Below are 27,775 nucleotides of genomic sequence, written 5' to 3' on the forward strand. Positions count from 1 at the left end.
TTGTCAAAATTGTCAAATGAGTGGCTAAATAAATCATAATGAATTAATAAATAAATCCGTTACTGTTAAAAATATATACATACATAAATAGATATATTCCTAAATTCTTGCAGCTTTAAAGTTATTCCCTCATACCCTCTCAATACAAAACTGTTTATATTTGAAAATATATATTCTTTCTTTCGTTCTTTCTCTTTCTTTCTTTCTTTTTTCTTTCTTTCGTTCTTTATTTCTTTCTCCTAACTACACTGTGTCTTTTTAGATTTGATTGTTTCACCATGATGGTCGTAGCATTGTTTACTATCCTTGTGTGCCTCTGGTTTGGAAAGCAATGCGATTTTGGAGGCGGATCGCGTTTAGTTCCACTCGGCAGAGTGCACGAACACTGGCGCACCAATAGCATCCCTAAGTCAGTCAATAGTCTGCAAAGTGACGCGACCAAAAGGGGAGGGTGCTTTCTCTCAAGCCTATCTCAGTTTTGAGCTTTCTCAAGCTGCAGGGAGCCGAATGGCGCACTAATTTAAGAGTTAACGTTTAGACATCTCCTTTATGTTTTCGTGGATTTTACTAATTTCTTGTAAACTTTTGTGAATCGAGTTGATTTGTGCACACTGCAGGAAAGGGAGGACCCTTCCTTGCCGTTCGTGACAGCACAGCCGGGATACAAACTTTGCGCTTCGTGCTGAAAACGTCTAGATTGACCCATCCATTAATTAACAGGTGATTTCATGCGTTTTTAAGTCACAGAGTCATGTCTTGTTGTACTCCTGTGCCTAAGGCAGGCAAATGCTAACTTTAACTGTGCCAGTTGCAATTAAAAGTTTTTCGAGTTGGCCATCTTAGCTGCAGAGCAATACGATTAAGATTTCTGTGACATCAGGTTATGTTGTGCTTGTGTTGGGATTTCAAGCGTGGACAGCTCTGACAATGTATTGTTATGGATATTATAACAGGTCCTGAGTCATTAGTACGGCGCTTCCTTACAGGTAACGGCGGGAATATTTAAGATGTTGGACGGTATAAAAATCGAAGACCATCCAATGCGGTCGGGACAAGCTACACTTGGAGTTATGCTGGGTGAGTGTTGCGTATTATTCTATTGCGAACAGATACAGAGCAATTAAGAAAACATCATTTCAGAGAATCATAGGCAGCATGCTGTTTTTATCCTGGTGTACGAGAAGACTAGTGCTGAAACTGTTGCAAAAGATCAATACAGGCGGCTGATGCATCATCATGTGTCAGACATTTAACCGGCCGGGCATCTATATCTGTCTAATAGCCTAATCATTATTTCTAAGAAAAATAACCGATATATAAATGCATTTAGATGCAATTCAATAGTAGACTACTAACCGTACCCATTTGTACTTTAACACCTGCTACATACAGAAATCGTTTTGAATGTTTATTATTATTATTATTATTAATAATATTATTGCACGTGCCCCTTCACGCTCCTGTATTTTTTTGTATTTGTGGCTGGAAGTTTTGATACCAAATGTCCCTACAATTGTAACCGAATGTAGAAATATTTTGGAGATTATTTAGGTGTCACAAAGGCAGTGACATAGACTTTATTTATTTTTTGGCTGACAATGTGTGCATTTGGTATACTATTTTGAGCGTTTTTTGACCTTTATGTATATTTAGGCTACAACTTGCCAAACACTGAAACTATTATTATAATTAGCAGTAGAAGTAGTACTATTTTGTATTATTATGCACGCCATAGTTTTAGTTTTTTTTTGTTTTTTGTTTTTTGGCTGTGTCTTATTTAGCCTTTATAAAATTATGCAAATGATAAAATAACCACTTGATGTTTATTATAGACTATTTGTGTGTCCTTGTTATCAAAAAATCCAGATGAAGTCAGTGGGTTATTAAAATTATGAATTTGCTCTTCAGGGTCGGAGTGCCATCACCAGGCGGTGTGTGAGGGGTGCCAGCGGCCCATATCCGACCGCTTTCTGATGCGCGTCAACGAGTCTTCATGGCACGAGGAATGTTTGCAATGTGCCGTTTGTAAACAACCGCTTACCACCAGCTGCTTCTTCCGGGAGAGGAAACTTTACTGCAAACATGACTACCAACAGTAAGGGGATGGATTATTCTTATAATATTGGTGTATTGCACAGGCTCATTGCTCAGGCTGACTTAAAAGCAACAAAATGTTGCTATGTGCCGAAATAATCACATCATTTTCATTAACCTGAATTCAGTGGTGGTATGATTCCAACTTACCAACATCTTTTTTTGACACACATTTATTTTTACCATTCAGTAGAGTGCAGAGTGGTAATGTAATGAAGGATCGTCATCCTTTTCATGTCTTTAAATTAGGCCTATTTTATTTATCAAATTATAGCTAATAAAATGAATATAGTTTGCGCTTTCTTCCATGTCATGTTTTTTTTCTTGTCTCGTCAAATCTGTTCTTTTGTGATCGAGCTTTGTCTTGAATTTGTACTTCATATTACGGTAACGTGTTTATTTACTCTTTAGGAGTTGTGATATTTTGCGACAAGACAGTAGTTAAAATTCAGTGATTTCGGGTAATTTTGTCGTTTCCTCGATCAACGTGATGGGTCGAGGACGACTTAAATATTTGATTACCTGTCGTCTTTTCATCTTAAACGGGGATGAATATTGATGCAGCACACATACATTCTTTTCAGCTCAACCATACATTACAGAGACATGCGTTATTAGATGTGATTTTGCTAAATGTATTTTCCCCTTTCTTTTTTAGATGTCACCTAATAATAATAATAATAATAAAACAAAACATAAACACAAGGGGTTTTTCTTTTTATTATTTCTATTTACTTTTATATATAACGATTAGCCTATATACTTATATTTCAATTTACACATGTAGGTTAAATAAAGGCCTACATCATTATTTGAAATAATAATAATAATAATAATAATTATTATTATTATTGTATCATACAATCGTTTCTATCGCATTTTGTATTGCATTTTGTTAAACTATTTTAGAAAGTTTAATTTAAGTTGAATTTATTTAGCCCTTTAACCGGGCTACATCATTAAAAGCATGTTGCCTATCCAAAAAGCATAATAATTTTCAACACCCTGTAACATATATTATTATTATTATTTTATTTATTTTTTTGTTATGCGATAGTCCGATTTAAAGGCAAAACAGTGAGTGGGTGCTGTGGTGATACGCACCATGTCCTGAAGCAGTGAGTGGACCGCAGGGTGCCTTGTGTTGCATGACTTCTCTCCATGCATGTCACTGCTTTTGCTAGCTTTTTGTGTCAGATGTTTAGAAATATCGCTGCCTCTCTTGTGATGATAACTGGGAGGTCCATAATCCGACACCAAGCAACAATTAACGGGCCACATCTTCCGCCTGACGATATGGTCGGCAATTTTTTCAGCTTGCTCGATTTGACCGATTTGAAAAGTTAGTGTTAACAAAATGAATTTCATAGCTCTGGTCTTATATTCCATTACTCTGGAGACATAAACTAGCGCCGAGACACGCCAAAGATTAAATATAAATAAATTGTGCAAGTGTATGACGGTTTCTTTTGGTATGAAATTGCATTTAGACTTACGCATTTAATTTACTATTACGTCTACCTATTGGAAAATCACAATTTTGACTTTTTTTTGCATCTTACAATTGATCAATTTAGATATGTTTTCACCCGAAGTCTTGTGGATGTCAGGCACTTCGATATATGTCAGGTCTGTTGTTTGGCTTGTAGAAAGGTTTTCTGTCTGATCCAGCATTCAGCGCATCTTTTGTTCACATGCATTATAAAAAACTAAAAAAACATATATTTAATAACCAGGAGTCTCGTTTCAGCAAATAAACGCCTGACATGGGGTCTCCACACACACACACACACGTTCTTCACATGAAACTAGAAGTATTTGTTTATTTATTTCACAATGATGGGCCACTTAGTAGATGTAATTGGCACCTTTTTTACTTTTATGATGTTCATTTAGTTTGTACTTGTCAACCCCACAAAGTGCCTGTGGCTCAAAGTTGGAGCCTTTGGCCGTTTTTGGTGGAACTCCGCCTAATGACATCCTAGCATCATTTGATTCATGCGCTATAATCATTAGAGCCGTAAATCACGACATTAGGCAAACGTTCATATTCACACCTCTCTGTCAGCTATTTACTGGCGGGAATTTATAGCTTGTTTTGGCGCGGAATTTTTACCCCGCTGTAGCGCAAGAGAAACTTTGAATAACAGGCTTTCGTTATTAGAGGATTAGCTTTGGAATTACGATCTGCATATAATGTCCTAAAAGGCTCTGCAGACCTTTGCCTTAGTGCCAATTAAAGGTAATGGAACGTATTTGTGTTTTCAAGCTATTGGGAATTCACTTTGCTGCATTGTAAATAAATCTGCATTAATTCAAACATAATTAAAATAGAAATAATCTGCACTGCTTTAAAAAAAAAATATTAGTTTGATTAATGTTTATTAGTTTGATGTTAATTAGGTTTTTTATGTATTTAATCTCAATTCGATTTGTTACATAAATAGCTTATTACAATTTGCTGGTCTTTATGATGCAAGTCAAAAGTTATCATTATAATTATTATATAAAATGATCTCTTATCTTTATTGTAATATTTTTATATTTAAATTCAGGGAAGAGGTAGATGTTAAATTGCTTTGAAAATGTTTAGTGTTTGTGTAATATAATTGTTATCTTTAAATAATGATTCAGAATTATTAGAATCAATAAGATTTTATGAATATATATATATATATATACAGTGAAAGTAAACCGTGAAACCATCATTACTGCTGCCATTTTATTTTATGTAGAACAAGAATGCTATATTGCAAAAAAAAAAAAAAAACATTTTTCATTAATTATATATATATATATATATATATATATATATATATATATATATATATATATATATATATATATATAATTAATGAAAAAATGTTTTTTTTTTTGCAATATAGCATTCTTGTTCTACATAAAATAAAATGGCAGCAGTAATGATGGTTTCACGGTTTACTTTCACTGTAGGATAGACAGACAGACAGACAGACACATACATATATACATACATACATACATACATACATACATACATAGATTATAGATATCCCAACCTTAACAACTGAAACTTTATTTCCTCTCTGACCCTTAATGTCAATGGGACCTGGCCCAAGCCTGTTGTTAGTCTTGGCCCATGGATAATTTGCTTGAAGTAGAATCCCCTGGTGTGCTGATAGTTCTATTTTAACACTGTGGGGGCGTCCTCCTGCGATGTGTTGTTTTTTAATTAGCTCTGCTTTGTGAGCGGAATGGTGCATTCCCGCTGACATGAGTGGATTTTGGTCCTGGCAGTGTGTTTACTACATGACTGAAGCTGTACACCCACCACTCCCAGTATGTTTTAAAGTGTGTTTTACCCAGAATGCCTTTACTGCACTGTCCTAGTTTCAAATAAATAACATTTATATAAGAATGTAAGCAGTCTGTAATGTTTAAATTCTTAATGTATAATTTAAAAAATAAAATGTTGGCGGTGAAAACCCTGGCGGTAGTACTCTATTACATTAAGATATGTGAGAAGGGAAATTATTGTGCACCTTTCAGGATATCTTCTATGCTGAAGACCCTCAAAGAGACTATGGCTGACACAGCACAGCCTGTTCCTTTGCAAGGAAATATACGTTTCATGTCAACATTAGCTCAGCATCCTAGCAATATTAAAATGATACAATCATCTGTCATCTCATGACTATTGCCCCCCATCAACCAACGCATATAACGCTGTGACCTAACAGGATGTTATTCTGGCATTGAGGGGAGTGTTAGATGGCAGGCTTTTGCTTTTAAATTCACCTATGTTGTGGAATAGATTATTTGGATTTCTCTAAAGACCTCTTCTCTATTAGAAGTGTTTGGCTGCTGTTAGAATACATCCTTGACATGGAAATCCACAGTTTTCTTTTTTTATGTTATTTAGACAGAGCTATGTAGGCCATGTCTATATTTTGAATGTGCCAACAGGAGCTAGTGTTAAAGGATGTTCGGTTTACTGTCATAAATACAGCACTTGCCGAAGCTAATACATTTTGCCATGACAACATCTTAACAAGTTTTCTCTTATTTGAACTGACCTCGTAAAATGGCATAATCTGAATTAATTCATTTTTTGCATGTTTTATCATTATATATTTTTATATCAAATTTACTATTATTTGCACTTTAGCTTAATTTGCTATATAAATATTAATTGCTAACAATAATCGAAAAATTCTGTCATTATGGATGTTACAGTTGCATTTTAACAAGGATACCCTATAAATCATCTAAAACTAAAACAATAACATTTTAAAACATGACTGATCTATATTATTAGGCATTGGTTATTTCATTAGATATTATTGTAAATATTTCACTATGCAAATAAAAAATATAGTTACCTACACAGGCTTTTCACAGGTACACTAGAGAACACTGGTACTGGGGTGGCAAGTGTTGACATGGGTGCGTGCAGCTTTCCCACAGCACACTACCAAACACACCTAACACATTCTGTATACACATGAAGACAGTGTGCAAGTTTGTTTGTCTCAAAGCAGACATATTGCTTTTGTAGTAATAAGCTAATTTAAACAGCAAAAAATAAAATACATTTTTTATTAAAAAACAAACAAGCAACATAATACAATTACAACTATTGTTTGTCTTTTTCTAAATCTACAAATTCAAAAAAATTACCCTTGACTATTAAGCTGTCTTATGAGAGTGTTTCAACAGTCTTGTCATAGACAAGAAGATTTAAGCTGTGAAATGTGCCTGGCACATGTCTTAGATGCAAGTTATGAGGATAATAATCAAATCTCATCTTGGACTTTTCAGAGTTCCTCTCTCTCCCTCTTTCTTTTTTTATATCCTAATGAGATTAGTCTCCCAACAGTCATAGTACTAGCCCATTTGAATGACAGGTCTGCTCTACTATCCAAGGCTATCTTACTAAGCTCTTCGCTGCTTTGTCTTGAATGGAGGGACTGACGGAAGCTGTGTGCCCTAATCCTCTTATTTGTGTCAGAGGGAGAAAAGAGAAGAGAAATGAGGCGGACTGGGACAGTGCTTTGGAATGGCACCACTTCCTCCCTCTGAGCCCTCTCTCACAGCCAACTGAGCATGAGAGAGATCTTACGAGCTGAAGCTCACCGACAGGCACAGTCACACATACGTAAACCAGTTTGCTCCCTCCATTTAACCCTTGTTCCATTTCTGAATGCATTTTCATAGCTGGAACAACTTAAATGGTTAAGTGGCAAAAATGTATTGGGTAAAAAATCTTTTTCTGCTTAAATTGAAGTTTACATTTAGAAATTTTGCAATTACTTATGCACTGTTAAATGTAGAAACACTCAGCATGTATGGGTTCTGTATAAGGGTCGATTGAATAAATGACTTCTGCTGGTTCTGGTTGGATGCTCTGTGCTCTTTTGTGCCCACTCAGTTTTCCTTCATGTGGAATAAGCTTTCTCCGGGTTGTACCCTCCTGGTGCTAGAGGTAATCTGTCTTTAGATAGAGCTCCCACAGTTCTGTATTTACTCATTCAACTAGTTGGAAGTCTGTTAGACTGCAGATCAGATGCTCTGAAACCAATCTGATTACCTCAGCCAGCCAATTACCTTTATATTCGCTAGCACAGTTCTAAAGCTTCACATAGCATACCAGATTGTGAAATTCCATCATTTTCATTACAAAAGGAAACAGAGAAGTAGCATTCAGAATGATCTTTCCAGGAGCGTTGTCTCTTTCGTTTTGTGAAGCGGTACTTTGATGGACATTTTAAAGCAGCTGGCACTATATTTAGTTCTTTCAGTTTAGCACATCCTCATAGAGGTCTGCAGTGAACATGAAAAGATTGTATTTTGGTAGTTTGGATAGTGTTGCATAGTTAAATAGGTCAAGCATTTAAAAGTTCATTTTCTGAATCTGACATTCCTGTTTTAGCTTCTGCTCAAGACAATGCAATCTGATGCTGATTTCTAATAGCCAAATTATGAAATTGTGGATACCTTTAATAATTTTATTTTCAGTGTTTGGTGTATGTGTATTTTTCATTTGAAATTCTGCTAAATTAAAATGGCAATATTTACTTTATACCAGAATTGCTTTACTTTCCTATGTGAAAATGTGTTATACAGCTAGCTAACCTATCATATGTAACATTTTAGCTTGGGCCAAGCAATGTTTGAATTCATAACATAAAATGTATGATGCTCTCTCATGCTCAGATATTTTAGCTCCACTAATGAGCTCACTAGTCTTTGAGTGACATAAATTTCATCCAAAGAAAAAAAATGTAGATAATGTCTAAAATAGTTGTTCTAATTTTTAAGCTTTGCATGAGAGTAGGATAAACGTTGCCCATCAAAGCTGGAACGTCTTTGCGCAGTCTGTATGTATCCGGGGCAAAACCTAAATCCCTGATGTAGCCGACTAAATATTCCTCATCCCCCTCAAGGGTTGGGGGAAGCTGAAGTGGGAGGCAGGTTTAAGTAAACTGAAAAAAAAAAAAAGCGTTTTGACCAGCAAGAACCTTCCTGTTTCCCCACCCATGGTTCTGACCTTCATTGCTTTGGGGATCACTGCTGATCGCCACGTCGCTGACTGAACCAATGAAAACAAACGTGAGCGAGAAATGGTAGGGATCGAGTTTCCATACCTCCATGGGACTGCGAGCCCCCCGTATGCGGCTAAAATGATTTGTGCTGGAGGTCAGAAGACCCACGGCAGCTTCAAAAAGTGGAGAGTGGAAAAAGTTGGTAGATTTGGATGTTAAGATGAGTCAATGGGAGGTAATGTGATGGAGAATAAAATGAAAGATGAGGGGGAAAAGAGCTGAATTTCATAAGCCCTAACTGGATTGCATATTTTAACTTGTACATTTTGTCAAGACAATCTTTGATGTTGGCTTGACAAATCCTTATCTGAAAGATAGTTTAAAAAATATTTTTGAAAGCTTGAAGCAGATTTGAATTTAAATGTTTTGACAGTTGGCGTTTGAATTGAACATTGCATTGGCTTGCTTTAACATATCACCTTATTCACACTAGGGCCATCTTTGGCACTATTTTTTAATGAGAATGACAATGAGGGTGTGAGGGATAGGCTTACAGTCTCTTCAATGGGCTGTACTGCTGTTTAAAGTGTTTTTGGATATTTCCAAGGACAAAACATTGATAAAATATCTGTCCAAGAACGTTCAGTATGCAAAGAATTCCAGACAACACGAGTTGTGGAAAATCAGATTTGATCAAGGAGCTTTATACAGCTTTATACTGTCCATCCCATGGAAGAGACTGTAAGTCTATCCTTCACAGCCTCGTTGTCATTCACTTTAAAAATCAAAGATGGCACTAGTGTGAACAAGGTCTGTGGGAATATTCCTAAAATCCTTAAGTCTGATCAGTTTGTCATGTCAGAATAGTCTGATGGTCTGTGCCAAGTTTGGTGGACGTACTGTATTTTGAAGGCTCTAGGAGGATTTACAATGCATTATTTTGGTCTAGGTTTGATGATTTTGGAAAAGTCCTAACCCAAGTCTGTAAATATGTTGGATTTGTAAAAAAAGCTTCTAAGCAATTTAACACACAACCACAGCCATATAATTGCTTTTAATTTCATAACAATATACATGAATGAAAATACAACAGATATTTGAATAGGGTATGTAAAGTTGTTTCTCAGTTATCGGTTGTTGTTTTTTGTTTTCACAGAGGGTTTAGACTGAGGTGTATGTGATGTCATCATCAGGTCGAGTTCTGTCTTGTTGTTTTATTCAGAGATGCCACCTTCGTTAGCAAAGGGGGACAAAATCCTGAATGTATGATACTGATTGTCTATGCCTTTCTTTTCTCCTCTCTCTCCACCTCTCCAATACTCCCCTAAACTCTGTCTGTCCTGGATGGATGCTAATATTTCTCTGAAAAGAGCCACAATCTGCCTGGGAAATTCTAGAGCTCGCAAGTGCAGTAAAATGATCAGCTTGACTAAGAAAATTGTGGATAAGGGAAGGAAATATTGATCATTTTCAAAATCGAATAAAGGAAAATGATATACTCCATAATGTGATGGACTGGCCACCTGTTCAGGATATTTTGCTGCTTTCGTCCCGAGACAACTGGGTTAGACTCCAGCACTACCTGCGACCCTACATAGGACAAGTGACAATAGAAGATGGATGGATGGATTTACTCCATAGTGCCATTTAAATGAAGATTTGTGTTTTTTTTTAAATAATGTAAAAAAATAAATAAAAATAAAAAATAGATTTATATGGAAATATTTACACGTTATTTTTTTTTATTATCAAACTCTGAATCTTCTTTGTTCTGGTTTACCTCTTAAATGCTTTTGATTCGATAGGACACTCTCATCAGCTCTTCTGACACCACAAACACAAACATGCTGTTCAGACACAATACTGAGTTGTTTTGAAGAAAACACGGCAAACCCAAGCACTGCTTATTCAGCAGCGAGGACGGGATGAGAAACATACCTAAACTCACTTGAAAAGTTCAGACTCACATATGGCAAAATAGAAAAATCTTGCTTTTGCATTTTTCTGGTCTCTTAAACCTGCCAAAGTGCCATAAAATTTGGTGTCAAAGATTTCTGTTATGGCCTCAAACAGGTTCTGCAACTCAGACCAATCCATCTCTTCTCCTGGCTTCCCTGCTTCTGTTGTTTTTTCTTGGGAGCGAGTAAGTGCATTCCCCCCTCCTGAGGTGGGCGTCTGTCTGTTGTCAGGCGTGAGGAGTGGCCCCTGCCCCTGCAGTTAGTGGGGGAAAAGCGATCCTGACCCCCAGCTCAGAACATGAAACCAGAGCCGGTGTGTGGTGCTTGAAGCTCAGCTGGAAAGGCGACAGTGCCCTGACCCAAGCTCCAGATCACACCGTGTGCCAGACTCCACTCTGTCCTTCTACTTCATCTCCGTAGTGGTGGGACATGGTGCCAAACCACCTAAGGCAAAGACTGAACACCCCACGTTCCCCAAAAAAACATCTCCATGTGTGAGTTAAGCAGTCTGCTGACAATCCAAACTATTTGCAGTCAAATTCATTGTCCTTTCTATATGTACAATTTAAAAGAGTTGATAGAATTGTTATTTATTTATTTAATTTGAGTGTAAAGGGGGGCATTATACTGTACAGTGGCTGGATGAATTAGACACACTTGCTTGTATGAATCAGAATCAGAATGTTTACACATACAAGGAATTTGTCTTGGTAACAGGAGCTTCCAGTGTACAACAATACAAAAAACAGCAGCAAGACATAGATAATTAAAAACAAAACCCCCCCAAAAAAAGAATAATAAAAATAAATAATTATACATATACGTACATACACTCACCTTCATACATACCCACATACACACGTAGTGCAAATCTATTACAAATCCGTTATATAAAGAACAAAAATACAGTATATTATGTACAGTGCAATGTATGTAATGGCAAAAGTGGATATGTTGGATAATATAAATAGACTTAACTGTGTATTGCACATAATTATTGCTCAATGGGGCACGTTAATTGTTCATGAGATGGATAGCCTGAGGGAAAAAACTGTTCCTGATGGTTCTGGTGCTCAGAGCTCTGAAGCGTCGGCCAGAAGGCAACAGTTAAAAATTGTTGTGCGCTGGGTGAGTTGGATCCAGAGTGTTTTTAAGTCTTTTTCCTCACTCTGGAAGTGTATAGTTCTTGCAGGGGGGCAACCAATAATCCTCTCAGCAGTCCGAACTGTCCTCTGTAGCCTTCTGATGACTGATTTTGTAGCTGCACCAAAACAGACAAATGGAAGTCATTCAGTCATAAAAAATTATATCAAATCAAGTGATATTTATTTGAAAGAAATATTGCATACATTTCAAATATGTTTTAAATGATTAAATAATAGATATACCTTTTGGAATTAAGACAAAACATTATTGGAGACTTTCTTGGTGTCAAACATAAGTGGAACATGATTTTAGCTAATGAGATGAACTACTTGTATGGATATTCTGTTAAGACACTTGCTTGAACATGATGGGAACTTCATACTTACACTAAAACTTTAGGATCATTTCATTAAAAGTAATTGCAAAAAATAGTAATGTCCAAACACAGATACTGTATAAGACACTTTTTTGACCAAGTGTCATTTTAAAGAGCATTTATTTGATCCTTTGTGTGAACAAATCTACAAGGCTTCTCTAGGTACTTTCATTCTAGTAATTGAAGAAAGGGTATGCTTTATCAATGCTTCTTTATGTATTTAGCATTTCTTGACATATTTCGTGTCTTTTTGATACACATCTCAGAACAGAAAGATTTTCAGACACAGAGAAATATAGCACCATACTTGACCACATGGCGGGAGTGTTATTGTGTGTTTTCAGCTCTGAAGTTTGTCAGCTCTGTCAGGCTTCCAGACTTCGGACATGTTGGCAGGCAGACCGTTTCAAGGTTCTCAGTTGACAAGTAGATAGTGTGCCAATGTCAGGAACCGCCTTACCTTCATTTACCACAGCAAAACCAAACCATCAACAATAATGTGTCAAAAAGCCCTGAAAACGCATCTGCCATAATGTCAGACTCAGTTATGTAAAAGGAGAATAAAAAATGATCTCCTCTGAAGTGTTAAGTGCTTTAGTGTTATGTTTTGAAATGGAGCATGACGGCTTAGACAGAGGTTTATGATTTCAATACTGTATCCTTTTTCCTGTCGTTATTGCCCAGTCTCAGAGCAGCTGTCTGTCACCCACACGTGGGCTGTATTTGCATACAGTTGTGACTCAGGACTGACCCCTCTATGAATGCATCTGCAGACGCTCATCACTGTAACGTGTAAACCAGGAGTGGACACTTAGTATATACCAGTGGTATTCCATCACTGATTTAATCTCAAAATATTAGCAAAAAAATTAAATAGGCATTAAACAAATATACAGTACTAAGTTAACTTTTGCCAAAGCTAATGTTTAATAAAAGGGATAGTTCAAACAAAAATGCAAATTCTGTTATCATTTACTCACATTCATGTTATACCAGACCTGTATGAGATGTTAGGCAGAATGCCTCAGTCACTATTCACATTTATTACATGGTTTTCCAAACAGTGAAAGTGAAAGGTGACTAAGGCTGTCAATTCCTAATATTTTACATGACATCTGCTTTTCTGTTCAACGAAATAAAGTCATGTGGGTTTGGAACAACATGATGCTAAGAAAGAAATGACAGAATTTTAATTACTATCCCCTTATTGTTTCATTATCCATCCCAAAAAACAAAAACAACAAAAAAAAAAAAAAAAAAAAAAAAATATATATATATATATATATATATATATATATATATATATATATATATATATATATATTATACACACAGTACGTTCAAAAAGTATTCAGACTCATTTTTTCACATTTTAGTTATGCTGCAGTTTTATGATAAAATGTAAAAAAATAAAAAATTCACATCAATCTGCAATCCATACCCCATAATGACAATGCAAAAAACTGATATTTTATAACTTTGTAAATATATTGAAAAGAAAAACTAAGATAGCACATTGACATAAGTATTCAGACCCTTTGCTATGACACTTTAAATTTAGCTGGATCATCTTTGAGATGTTTCTACACTTTGATTGGAGTCCACCTGTGGCAAATTCAATTGTTTTGACATGATTTGGAAAGGCACACACCTGTCTATATACGGTCTTACAGCTGAAAATGCATATCAGAGCAAAAAACAAGCCATGAGGTCAAAGGAACTGCTTGAGGTCAGAGACAGGACATATCTGGGGAAGGCTACAAAAACATTTAGATTGCATTGAAGGTTACCAAGAGCACAGAGGCCTCTATATTTCCTAAATGGAAGAAGTTTGGAACAACCAGGACTCATCCTAGAGCTGGCCACCTGCCCAAACCAAACAATCGTGGGAGAAGGGCCTTGGTAAGAGAGGTGACCAAGAACCTGATGGATCATGTGTGGAGATGGGAGAAACTTTCAGAAGGACAACCATCACTGCAACACTCCACTGATCTGGGCATTGTGGCAGAGTGGCCAGACGGAAGCCTTTCCTCAGTGCAAGACACTTGAAAGCCCACTTGGAATTTGCAAAAAAAACACAAAGGACTTTCAGACTGTGAAAAACCAGATGGAAGATGGAACTGTTTGCCCTCAATTCCAAGCATCTGGAGGAAACCAGGCACCGCTCATCACCTGCACAATAACATCCCAACAGGAAAGTATGGTTGTGGTAGCATCATACTGTGGAGGTGTTTTTCAGTGGCAGGGACTGGGGGACTGCTCAGGGTCGAAGGAAAGCTGAACATAGCAAAATACAGCGATATCCTTAATGAAAACTTGGTCCAGAGTGCTCAGGACCTCAGACTGGGCCAAAGGTTCACATTCCAAAAGGACAATGACCCTAAGTACACAGTCAAGACAATGTAAGATTGGCTTAGGGACAACTCTGTGAATGTCCTTGAGTGGCCCAGCCAGATCCCAGACTTGAACCCAATTGAACATCTCTGGTGAGACCTGCAAATGGCTGTCCCCATCAAACCTGCTTGAGAGGATCTGAAGTGTAAAAATGGCCAAATACAGGTATATATATATATATATATATATATATATATATATATATATATATATATATATATATATATTTACAGTTGAAGTCAGAAGTTTAATCATTCAAACTAAATTTTTAACCACTCCTTTGATTTTGTATTAGCAAACTATTTTTTGTGCATGACGTGAGTAATTGTTCCAACAATTATTTACAGACAGATTGTTTCACTTTTAATTGACTAAATCATAATTCCAGTGGGTTACAAGTTTATATACACTAAGTTAACTGTGCCTTTAAGCAGCTTGGAAAATTCCAGAAAATATGGTCAAGCCTTAAGACAATTAGCCAATTAGCTTCTGTACTGAATTGGAGAACAATTTGCAAATGACTGAAGGTACCATGCTCATCTGTACAAACAATAGCACGCAAGTATAAACAACATGGGACCACGCAGCCATCATACCGCTCAGGAAAGAGATGCATTTCTGGAGGAAACAAGGTAGACAAGTGTCTATATCCAGAGTAAAACGAGTCCTATATTGACTGAAAGGCTGCTGAGCAAGGAAGAAGACACTGCTCCAAAACAGCCATAAAAAGGCCAGACTACAGTTTGCAAGTGCACATGGGGACAAAGATCTTATTTTGTGGAGAAATGTCCCCTGGTCTGATGAAACAAATATTTAACTGTTTGGCCATAATACCATAGTTATGTTTAGAGGAAAAAGGGTGAGACTTGCAAGCCGAAGAACACCATCCCAACCATGTGGCATGGCAGTGGCAGCATTATATTGTGGGGTGCTTTGCTGCAGGAGTTACTGGTGCACTTAACAAAATTGTTGGCACCATGAGGAAGGACAATTATGTTGAAACATTGAAGCAACATCTCAAGAAATCAGCCTGGAAGTTAAAGCTTGGCCGCAAATGGGTTTTCCAAATGGACAATGACACCAAGCATACCTCCAAATTTGTGGCAAAATGGCTTAAGTACAACAAAGTCAAGGTATTGGAGTGGCCATCACAAAGCCCTGACCTCAGTTCGATAGAAAATGTGTGGGCAGAACTTAAAAGGGGTGTGCGAGCGAGTAGGCCTACAAACCTGACTTAGTTTCACCAGTTCAGTCTAGAGCAATGGGCCAAAATTCAAGCAACAAATTGTGAGAAGTTGAGGAAGGCTACCCAGAACGTGTGACCCAAGTTAAACAATTGAAAGGAAATGCTAACAAATACTAACAAATTGTATGTAAACTTCTGACCCACTGGGAATGTGATGAAAGAAATAAAAGCTGAAATAAATCATTCTCTCTACAATTATTCTGACATTTCACATTCTTCAAATAAACTAGTGATCCTAACTGACCTAAGGCAGGGAATGTTTTCTATGATTAAATGTCAGGAATGGTGAAAAACTGAGTTTAAATGTATTTGGCTAAGGTGTTTAAACTTCTAACTTCAACTGCATGTATGTATACAGTGTATTGTATTATTATTCAACTATAGTTTACTCTACTTGCACTATACACTATTAATATAGTTCAGGCTTAAAATTAAACAATGAATTTATCAACACTGTAAGTAGCAGTGGCAGGGTCTGTCCATCAAGGGGTCAGTGGCCTGAAAAAGTAACAAGACCCATGTTAAAACAATGTGATGTTCCCACACAGACTAAGGCATGGTAAAAAACAAACAAACAAACAAACATTTATGGCTTTTTGGGTATTTGTGTTTAATGTCAATGTTTAACAAATTGTCTATGCATGTGTGTTTCATGTTTTTTTTTGTCAATGTGTCTGTATTTGACAGGCTGCAGAACTTGTGGGCAGCAGTTTTTTGAAGCACTAATGTTCAGTGAGCCTACAATGGAAGGGCAGTTGCTGTATCCTCTTAACAAGTCCACAGTATACACACTCGCTGGCACACTCATACACACTGCACATCTGTAACCCACATGCTTGAATACACGTGTACACATGTTGCCAGATTTGAGACTATAATCAGATTAATTGGTCCATCTTTCCTTGGAAAACCAACATACTGTATACTGTATGCTTAAAGCATTTTCTTACAAGAGCCATATTGATATAACAATAACCAGAAGCCATGCTCTGAGTGTGGGGTGAGAGAGAGACTTGAGGGCCCCTGACATGACATCCTAATGAAATAAAGACTGCAGAAAGAGAGAGAACACAAGAGAGAGACAGAGAACCGCTCAGAATTAGCTATTATGAGAGAAGAATGATTCTACTTCCCTTTACCGTAGTTACAAATTATAATCCAAAAACAGTTTTCTACCTTTTTTGTTTTAAAAAAATATAAACGTTTACGTCATATGTAATGTCTCCCATTTTGAGAAACATGAGTAAAAATCTGTCATGGCCCCCAAAAGGGAGCCAAACATTAGTTGAAGTATGTTTCTAATCCTTATTAACATTCTCCAAAGTCATGCATGAAATATGTTTTGTGCCACACTATTCACCATGTGTTTTTCTTTTTCTCCATAAGTATTTTTCAAACAGAGATCCACTACACACACTGCTGTGCATTATTTTATTATGGATTTAAACTCACCACAGCCCTGAGACTTTAAGAGAAATAGAAGGAAAACTGGCCTCGATTTTCCAAAAGGGTTTCAGTTGCTTCATCCCAGTGTCCTTAATTGCTCCATTGTTTTTTCTTAGTCATTCCTTTTACAATGATGTCATCAATGAAGTGCAGGTAAAATGTGGCCTTCTGGTTTTTTTTTTTTATCTGTTGTTCTGATAGGCCTTTGGCATAACTTTGTTGCATGTTTTCTCATTGGTGACCGCAGGATTGTCCTCTGTGCTTGGTGTCTGCGTCTCTGAGGCTCCATGAATCTGTATTTCTATTTGTCAGGTTTGCAAGTCTCCCAAAAACGTTGTGGAACTCCAGGAAGAAATGTATGATCAATCAAAGGCTCAAACGCCATTATTTTTAAGTATCTCCCACCAAAGTTTTCTCCCTCTGTGGGAGACTTCTGAGATTTGATATATTCATTTATGTTGGCAGCTGCAAAGAAACTCTTCTGGCAACCATCCAGTGAACCTCAATGGACATTTGTCAAGGATTAAAATAAATGTTTTTCTGTTTTTCATAATTGTAATGACCATTGACCATTTTGTGACCATTGAGAGGAAGACAAATTAACAGCTAGATAGGGACAGAGGAAGAACAATGTATACAAGTCATGGACACTTGGCTCAAGTTCATGCAGGGTGTCTGAGTTGCAAATAGGAATGAAGAGAAATAGAGAGATTTGGAGAGAGAGAAATCCCCTTAGTGGTTTCTGATGGCAGTATTAACACATGGATCTGAAGCATTAAAAGAGATTAGCACCCCAATGTTTTAAAGCAGTTTTCTTTAGCTCAGCAGTTCCTCTTTTACAGATATTTCAAGGAAGCTATAAAAGTGAGCTGACGACAGGAGCAGAATCCCTGACACAGAATTGGAGATTGGCCCTCAAGGAGGGCTGGAATGGGAAGAGAAATCGGCCGGGGATTTTACATGTCAACTGGCCCAACTGTTGAGCCGGGGGGGAGGTTGTTTGTGTTTGCTGTCCTTTTCTGCATATCGCGCCACAGTTTTTTTGTCCGTTCTGCATAACACGGATGCTTATTGTTGCTTATCGCGGCACATTCTGCTCGTTTCTCCCGATGGCCATTACACCCCTGATCGGCCCAAAACTGTGTCGGCCCAATGGGATAATGACCAGTATGCCAGATTACCAGTCCAGCCCTGCCCTCAAGTCATGCTGTATCGGAGACCTGACACTTCTTGGGGTTTTGGGGGTTCCAGTTGATGGAAATCAGAGCAAGATGAATAAGTTTGCGTGTACTCTAAGATTTCATGTGACTTTGTTTGGATATATGAGCAAGCGTGATGTTTCGTGATTCGGGAAAGACGTAGCATAGGTGTCCAGATTTTGTACTCTGTACAAAATAACCCATTGCAAGCACATTACGGCTCCTCATGCCACAAAGACCAAACATTTTCTACTCTGTTCCTTTTTTCTGTATGCCGCATTTGTGACCCAAATGTTGTGGTGTTGTCTCTTTTTCATGCAGGACTTGAGTTATTTTGAAGCGTGGAGTGTGCATGGTCCTAAACACCTCTACTCTGTCAGATGTCATACTTCACTCTGTGCTGACCAGCAGGCTCTTTCTGTACCCTGATGTGCCCTTAACATTTAACAGTGCTGTGGCAAGTCTAAAGGGAAAGTCTCACCACTTGCCTCTGCAATCAATGCTCATTTCTTCTCTGATTTCAGTTTCAATTTCAGTGTCCTTTGTTATTATTTAATAATTTTTTAACCCTGACACTGATATGTGAGGATAAAAACATGGAAACGCTTATTTATCTTATTGTTGATCATCAGCAACATTGCTGGTACCATAGGTTATTTGTATGTTTTTGATTGAAAATCACTGCAACAAATGATAACATTCATCTTAATCTCTGATGCAGTGCTATGAAAATAGATGCCCCGTGCTTCACGGGGGTGTTTGTAGTTGGGGTAAAAAAAGTTTGAATGAAAAGTGTTTAGAATCAAGTTAATTTTTCACAGTAAAGGGCCCCACTTTATTCCAGTGCCCAGGTTGTCCCCTTAGCTAATATTGACAGAACATGCACTTGTACTGTAAATTATTTATATATATTTTTTTGCACTAGATGCTCTTTCCATTGAGAGTGTATTGAGGAATAGTGTAAACAGGACTGCATACAATTTTTAGGCATTTGTGATTTTTTTTTTTAATAGTAAGTATGTTTGTATAAATAATTCCATGAATAATTGTTATTTATCAATTAAAGTGAAGTAAACATAAATAAATAAATATTAGGTGTGACCACCATATACTATAAAATGAGTTAATTAACAGAGATTCGGGAGGAGCATGTTCATTTTAATCTGACAATCACAGCCTGCGAGCAGGAGTATATAAGACGCTGCTTACCTGCTTGTTGTGACAACTCTCCTGACATCCCACCTCCACCCACATCGCCACCTATTCTCTAGATTCATTATTTAAATAAGTAAAGTCGAAGGGTAATCAGGTCTCGAGCGCCGAGCCCTCTATGATACGGACAGCAAGCCAAATACTTTTACTGCGTCAACACAAGATTAAATTAACATACGAACTACTGAAACAACACCAATTCTCCTAGGTACACATTCGCACAGTTATTCAAGGTTTTTGGCCAGTTGTTCCAAGCATCTTGGAGAACTTGCCACAGTTCTAGATATTTATGCTTTCTCAATTGCTTCTGTCTCTTTAAGTAATCCCAGATTAAGATATGGGCTCTGTGTGGGCCATGCCTTGTTTTGCTGAACTCCTTGTTCTACTTCTATTCTATTGTATAATATTTGCACAAGAAATTTGTTGAAATACAAAATTGATATTTCCAAATGATACAATAAAGAACAAGTTATAAAATAACCATCTAAAGACACTGATCCTAATAATTTTGCTCAGTGCTGTAAATGGCAGAAAGTCATGACATGTGATTTGAAGTGTTTAAAGAATTGGTTGGTTTTTGTCCAAAAAATTGCCTTCTTTATCAATTGTTGTACTGCACATTGTGGTGGGATGAGGCTGAGTATGGCAGAGAATGATTCCTGCGAGTTGTGAGCACATTCTTTATCTTGGTTTTCATGTCCACAACGCCTCCTTGAGATGGAGAGTTGCCCTGTGGCAACAAACCACCAGAGGCCTGCAAGTAATTGCACAAGTGGTTGATATTTCAAAGGCTGAGCTTCACTTACTGTCCCATAAATGTGTTTAGGTGCTAGACTGGTAGACAGGTAGCCTTGTAACCTCTGCTTAGGATATTCCAGATAGAAACAGATGTAATTTTCTGTTTTTTGGACCAGCATTCAGCTTCACCCTCTTGATTTGTTACTCCATCTGTTCTCGTGACTTCCTTTTAGATACATTGCATCAAGCCCAGGATGTACTAAAAGTGTCTTGTGCAGGTAGCTGTTTATGTGGAAGGTTCGTAAGACCTGCAGGATCAAAGATGAAAAGAAAAACGGCATAGAAGGGAACAGGAAAAATAAATAGCTAAATAATAGAGGGCATGGTTTTTCTTACTCTTTATTTAGTCTTTGTCAACACTGTTAATCATGCTTGCATCGGCTTTACAGCTCCTCCCACGGCGGTGTTCATGCTGTGGAGAGTTGCCCATTATTTTAATTCGTTATTTTTATTGCCGTGAAGAAAAATAAAACTGAGAAAACTCAAAACAGACCTACAAAACAGAAGAATAATGGCAGTTAAAAATGAAACATGAAAAAGAAAACATGAAACTTCACACCACAGACCTGTATCCAGTTTCTTGTTATTTTTTTATTAGTCTGTAACTGTTTGTTCCGAAGGTCCATGTCTATGAAGCACCAGTGATTGAATGAAGATCACACTTGACAGTTGCTTATTTTTCCCCTACGTTTGCCATCAAATTGGTTTACTTTTCTGGATTGATTTGCATGGAAACATTCATCAACCTACTGTAGAAATGATTTGATATGTCTCAGGCAAATATTTGCAATAAATGCTGAACCCTTTGTATTCTGCAAGGACCAAGTCTTAAAGGGATAGTTCATCAAAAAATGAAATTCTGTCATTGTTTACTCACCCTTATGTGGTTCCAAAGCCATATTACTTTATTTTTTGTTTCCTGTGGAATGCAAAAGGAGATGTTGGACAGAAATATAGCCTCAATCAACAATTACAGAATTCTCATTTTTGTGTGAACTATCCCCTTAATTTACTTGATTGCCATGCGTACTGTTTGTATCTCTGACAGTAACTTTTAATGAAAAGATGATTTGTCTCATTATTTGTCCCATCACATCATAAGCCATGCATCATCCAAATGATGAAGACAATGAACTGATTTACCCCTGAAATTTATCCTATTCACCCTTGCAATGTGCACAAACCTGGAGAGGGTTATTTTCCTGGGACAGTACAAGATCAGGCATGAACCTCAGAAATGTGTGGTAGGGATTCCGCAGCCATGTTTCACACCATAATCAGAATTTATATTCCAGTGGGGTCGCAAACGATTTGTTTTGGCTGTCTATCAGAGTGTGAGCATGTGTGCATGAGGAGACTGGCTCATATGGAAGGGCAAACGGCCTAGGAAACCTCTTGTTCCTGTCTCTCACTTCATCTGTTACTCTCTCTGTGTTTTAATTGGGAGTTATTGCTTGTGAGATAAGTATGGGGTTGCTCTTTCTCCCTCTGATCTATTAGGTGTGTGGACATTGCCAGTGCTGTGCCGTAACAGAACGTGTTCGGGTCTTGGGGTTGACCCCTGCTCCACTCCTCTTGACCCCTGAAGAAGTCACTTGATCTCTCACACATTTATTCAGTCCTCGTCACTTCTCTTCCTTATTTATTCTCTTTCATAATGTGTTGATTTAACATCAGGTCCAGGTCACACACCCTGTGACTTAAAGGGATAGTTCATCCAAAAATGAAAATTCTCTCATCCTTTACTCAACCTCATGTTGTTCCAAACCCATTTGACTTTCTTTCTTCCACGGAACACAGAATGTTAGGAACTTAAAGCCTCTGTCACCATTCACTTTCATTATATGGAAAATACAGCAGTGTCAGCATTCTCCAAAATGTATTCTCTTCTGTTCTTAAGAAGTCATACAGGTTTGAAATGGCATAAGGGTAAGTAAATGATTACAATATTTTTAATTTGAGGTGAACTATCCCTTTAAATGTGGCTATTTGAATTGTTCATTAACTTCTGTTTTCAAACATCAAGACCAACAGAGGTTTGTAAGGGTTACCTGAGAATCCAGTGTTTCTGGAATAGGTGTTTGTGGGGTTTCCCCCATGCCAGTGATGAGCACATCAGGAGAACTTGAGCATTCCAGACCTGGCCATGTTAATGCTCAGCCTAAGGGGTTACTAAGGAATGTGGCTGCTTTGAAGCTACCCCCTTATACCCCTGTTATGCTTTATACCTTGCTTTTTTGGACACAACTCTCGTTTCCCAGGTTTGTCCTCAATCCCTCCTTTTCTCTTTTTCCACTCATAATTTATGGCCTTACCCATCCTTCACCTGTGAATATATGGTGAGGATGAAAGATTAGTACTCTTCAGGCGTGCATGACTGTTGATTCACATGGATTAATGGGACTAGGGGTGCTTTCCCTAAGCACAAAGAGACAAATTTGAGCATTAAATTAGACAACTCTTACATGCCAAATGTGTTTGCTCATTGGACAATTGCCAACATGTTTCCAGAGACTGTCAGAGTAAATCACCTTAGATTCACTGATGAACACTAATCCTGTAAGCAAGCATAAGTATGCAGAGATTTAGACTGCTATATTCTGTTTTAGGCTGAAGTAAATCTTGCTTTGAATGGTATAATTTCAGATCACATGAATATGCTTTGACGCTTCATGGGTAGTTTCATAAACAGGGATATTTTTCCTATCCCTTGAAGTTTAATGTATAAGTTTAATGTTGGTCATAAATAGCTTGCATCATAGAATGTTCTTGTGACACATTAAAATGCATTTACACTTAAACGCTCTCCTGAGGTTGTTAAAAACTTATTCTAGAGAGCATTTTGTTGATTTTGTTGAGTGCAAGATGAGTCATTAGTATTTTGGTCCATTTTTTTCAGAAGAGAAAGACTAAATTTGGTAGATGTTTGGTCAACTTTAAAGAGTACACTAGCATATAAATGGCCTCATTGCTAACATACATAAACTAAAAGCCACAAACCTCCAAATCTGATTTCATGGGGTCTTTAAAATAGTGATTAATAAATGCAAGTACTGCAGGAAACAATTAAGGTAAACAGATTAACCCATTGACCCATGCTGAAAAAAGTACCTGCCGTTTTTAACTTAAGCTATTTCTACTTGATCTAACCCTTAAAATTAGGTCTATTGGTGTAATCTAATATATTCGGGTTGATTCAGTGATGTGAAATAATATTTTTGACTGCTAATTTAGCACATTTGTTATGTGCATTTTTATAATCAGAAAGTTAATTGTTGAGAATATAGTACACTGTTGCGATTATTAACAATGTCACCATTTTGACATTCAGAATTGACGGTATCATAGTTGTATTGCAGTTTTGAGCCTCTGGCTGCATTTGTTTATTCAGAGGCCTTCAAAACTCACTTCTTATCACCCCTGCCCCAAACATGCATACACACACACACAGTCTCCTGTTTAGACTTTAAAAACACTTTACCACAGATTAATCATTAGATTCGTGCTGTGATCATTCGTTGGGACTGCAGGCCATCAGGATGTTTAGCCATCTCAGGAGCCCGGGGCTGGCTCCCTCAGTGCCTGTACCTGAGCCTCCAATATTAGCTCTGGATCCAGGGAGTGTGACTGCTGTCTCCTCCTCCCCCCTCAGGGAGAGCCATAGCTGGTCTTTGAGATGAATTTGGCTGGGGTGGTGGGGTAAGGAGTGCTGGATGTGCTGTAATTACTCCATTGATATTCCTTCCACAATAACGCTGTCACTGCTCATTTGCATAAGTGCTTCTCCTCTCTCGTGGGAGCAGATGAGCGCAGACAGAAAAGGAGAAAGCTGGAAGAGATTGGGTTTCAGTTCAGATTAACAGATTCAGCATGGGCTATCACCTGTCCAGATCGATCCCCCTAGAAATACACTGAGAAATAATGGCGTGGGAAGCAGTTTAATGCTATGATTTTAGGAGAGGGACAGGAGATTGTCCCTCAAGTTGGACCATCAACGTCAAGCTGCTGATATGATTGTAACACATGCAAGGTGATGTTCTTTGAGTGGTTTGGCTTGGTGCAATGTGATTGCCCTTGAATGTCAATTAAGATTGTTTGGCTAAAGTGAAATTCGGATCTATTAGTCCATAAAAAACAACCACTACTCACTGGTAAGATCAAATACATTCTTAGCGTCATTTATGGTGCTGTTTGTTTAAACAAGTTGTTTACTCAAAAATACAAATTCTGTCATAATTTACTCACCCTCACCCATATGACAGCATCAGACACCATTCACTTTCATTGTATGCATTAAAGATGAAAGTGAATGGGGACTGTGTTCCACAGTAAGTTATACAAATTTGGAATCAATGTGAGGGGTGAGTTATCCCTTTAACCCTGAATAAACATTTGCTTCGCCAAAATGGTTCTAAGTTTCTTCTGCTGGTGTGTCCATCCAGTCTTGCCTGCACACTGGGCACACTGGATAGATTTCGTTGATGTGTGCGCCCATGACAGGTCCTCCATCTTTGTAGCGGTAGGTGTTCGGAGCCTTTATTTAATGTCACGATCTTCGCCTCAGTACTGGCGTGACGAGCATTGGTCATTGGCAGTTTCTCCTCTATTGCTTTTTTCTGAGCAGGCGGAGGCCCCAACTCTCTCCCCTCAGAGTCAGGCCCTCAGGCTCCACATCATTTATTGCTGTCAAGACTCAGGGAAGGAAAAACGATGGGGTGATGAGCAGAGCGTGTAGAGAGAGAGAGAGAGAGAGAGAGAGAGAGAGGAAAGGTAAATGTGCCCTAGTGTGCGGTGGAGAGAGTAGCGATTCCAACAGGGATGCACAGAAGCAAAACACAGATGATTTAGTCAAATCTCAGCTGTTGAATATTTAATGGAGCCTGCAGTGTTTATTTAGTTAGCCTGTCGATTTTTAGCACACTGTCAATAGCAGGCTCGCACACCGAGCCCTGATGATCTTTAGTGTCTGCGCTCCCTGGGGTCCAGACGCTAAACACAATTATAGATTTTTTTTTCCACTCTCCCTTTTCTCTCACTCTCTCACTCCCCCACCACAGCAATGTGTTTGATATTTTTACTGATCTAATTTGCAATCTGGTAGTTTATTGTTTGGCATTTTAGTGGCGCTCAAGTGGCGAAGCAAATTCTATTTCTGCTCATAATTCTTTATAATGTAATTAATGCTGTTAGCGCACAGGCGCAGGTCTTAAATAATAAAAAAAATGGGGAATCTGTCCACGGATGCGCACATTCCTGCTTTTATTGTCTCTGCTCCTACTGTCATTTCACTCATTCAGTTTTTAATTAAAAATCCTTGCCGTGGTTTTCCGTCATTGTGAAATATGAAATTACAGATGTATTGTATTTCAGAGTAAGAAACAGGAAGCTAGGCATCCACTAGCGTATAGCCACACATCTTGCAATCAAACAAAACATCGCAAAATGAAAATAATTTAATATATGAATGAATATATAGCATGGAAAAAAATGCTACACTTTCTTTTCTGCAGATAAATAAGGTTTAGATAAAGGAGGGGAATTATTCATGCCATTGAACATCTACAGTTAGCATTTGCATCAAAACAAGGTTAGCTAAGCCTCTAATCTTCAAACATTCTCAATGGTTTTCACTGATCTTTCCTTATTTTGTTCATTCTTACTGTTTCTCTTCTTAGACATACATACATCTTTGCATCTAATGCATCTATACAAGCCATGCTAGAATGATTTGAGCGCTAGCTGCTTGGGAGCACACAGTGAGCTAATAGTGATGGTGTGCCATGTGCTAATGGTGATAGTGTGCAGGCTCTTGTGAGGGATCTATTTGCTGATGATGGATGAGCGGTAAGCCTGCGATTTTCCACACTCAAGAGTCTGTCAGCTTCTTAAGTGGATGAGCACAATTAGCAGTGAAACTGGAGCTTATGGTACACTCGAAAAACAGAGAGAGGCATATAGAAAGTAAAAAAGAGAGATGTGCTCTTTGCAACCAACCTAAAAAGAGATCAGAGCAATGGTTCCTGTCTTCTATGACTGAGAAGTGTTCCTGGGAAAGACAAACATCATTCTGGGTTGTTAATGCTTCGGTTGCTGAGGAAAGCAACACCTGTCGTTACACTGAGATAGTACATTTATGCAGTAGATGGTTCTGGTTCTGTAATCTGATTGTACAAGCAACATAACTGTTAATTAGCATAAACACACATTAACCAGACAGTTGAGTTAAGACGGATCACTTTTATTAAAATTAATGGGAGAAATTGGAACACACTGAATGGCTGGTGTAGAAAAGGAAGTGCCACTTTACAGGTTAATTAGCCAATCACCTTTTTAATAGAGGCATTGCATTCATGAATGCACTCGCGCATTAGATGAACCAGCCTGAAAAATTTTTTTTTTATGTGATCTGATCTAAACTAGCACAATTTATGATATGAATTTATGTTGTCAGATTTTACATCTAATTTGAAATATGTTCTTAGATAGTAATCTTGGCCTGCCGTTTTGGAGATTTCAGTCTTTCCCAATGCAAGCAGAAATGAGCTGTACTAGAATATCACAGTCACAATCCTGCTATTGAGTGCAAAAGTGCCCCACCCACTTATTCAGCGTCTGGGTTCCGGTTTTTTTCCCATTCATTTTTTGCATAGAAAAGATTATAAGCAATGAACAAAACCAACCAGCTCTGAGGTGATTCACAACATCACAAAATTAGTTCTGAGGCAAAAGGTATTTGTAAATCTGACAAAAAGACAAAGGTACAAGGCTGTGTACTTACTGTCTTTCATGAGGGTAAAAACTACAATCCCATGAAGCATTGAGAATTAGGTAATTTAATAAAAAATGATAGGAATATATAAAACGATTGATTTTAGGTTGTTGATTGTATAGAAACAATATATTTGTGTTTATTGCAAAATATTACGATATGTACAATTAGATATATTGTTTAAGGGAAAAGGAAGACCGACTGAATTACATCACTCATAGTGCATCATGGGAGTGGGCGGTTGCTCCAAGGCAAATTTTGTGGGCTCTCTTGGCCACAGTTCTCTGATCTGTGAATCGTTCTCCGCTGTGTCATGGGTAATGTAGTTGTTTACCAGGAATTCCGCAAAAACATGATTTAAACAATGAAGTTGAAATAACCCAGATAAATGGCTGCAACAGAAGCCTACACCATCAATGAACAACCTCAGAGCTCAAGGTAGTTCTGTATTGAAATGATAATAAGTTATCATTGAAAATTAATTTATCTATGGAAAAACTGAAGGGGATTTTTTCTTCCGGAACAAGACTGTTGCGCTCTTTTGTACTGAACATCAGCACAGCTGGGATTCAGCGCAGCACTACATTATATACTGTGTGTGTGTCTGTGCAAG

The 27,775-nt window shown here is 37.7% G+C and overlaps 1 protein-coding gene across 1 annotated transcript in view; it reads left to right on the forward strand.

Annotated features, from left to right (window-relative positions):
- Nucleotides 1-937: 937 nt before the first annotated feature.
- The window catches only part of LOC127631170 (LIM/homeobox protein LMX-1.2-like), a 75,209-nt gene continuing 48,371 nt past the window's right edge, over nt 938-27,775 (forward strand). Inside the window, 3 exon segments of the mRNA XM_052109193.1 lie at nt 938-1,002; nt 1,004-1,077; nt 1,909-2,095. Of these exon segments, the coding sequence (XP_051965153.1) occupies nt 938-1,002; nt 1,004-1,077; nt 1,909-2,095 (326 nt within the window).

The sequence above is a fragment of the Xyrauchen texanus genome, chromosome 37 (genome assembly GCF_025860055.1).
Source record: "Xyrauchen texanus isolate HMW12.3.18 chromosome 37, RBS_HiC_50CHRs, whole genome shotgun sequence".
Classification (NCBI taxonomy): domain Eukaryota; kingdom Metazoa; phylum Chordata; class Actinopteri; order Cypriniformes; family Catostomidae; genus Xyrauchen; species Xyrauchen texanus.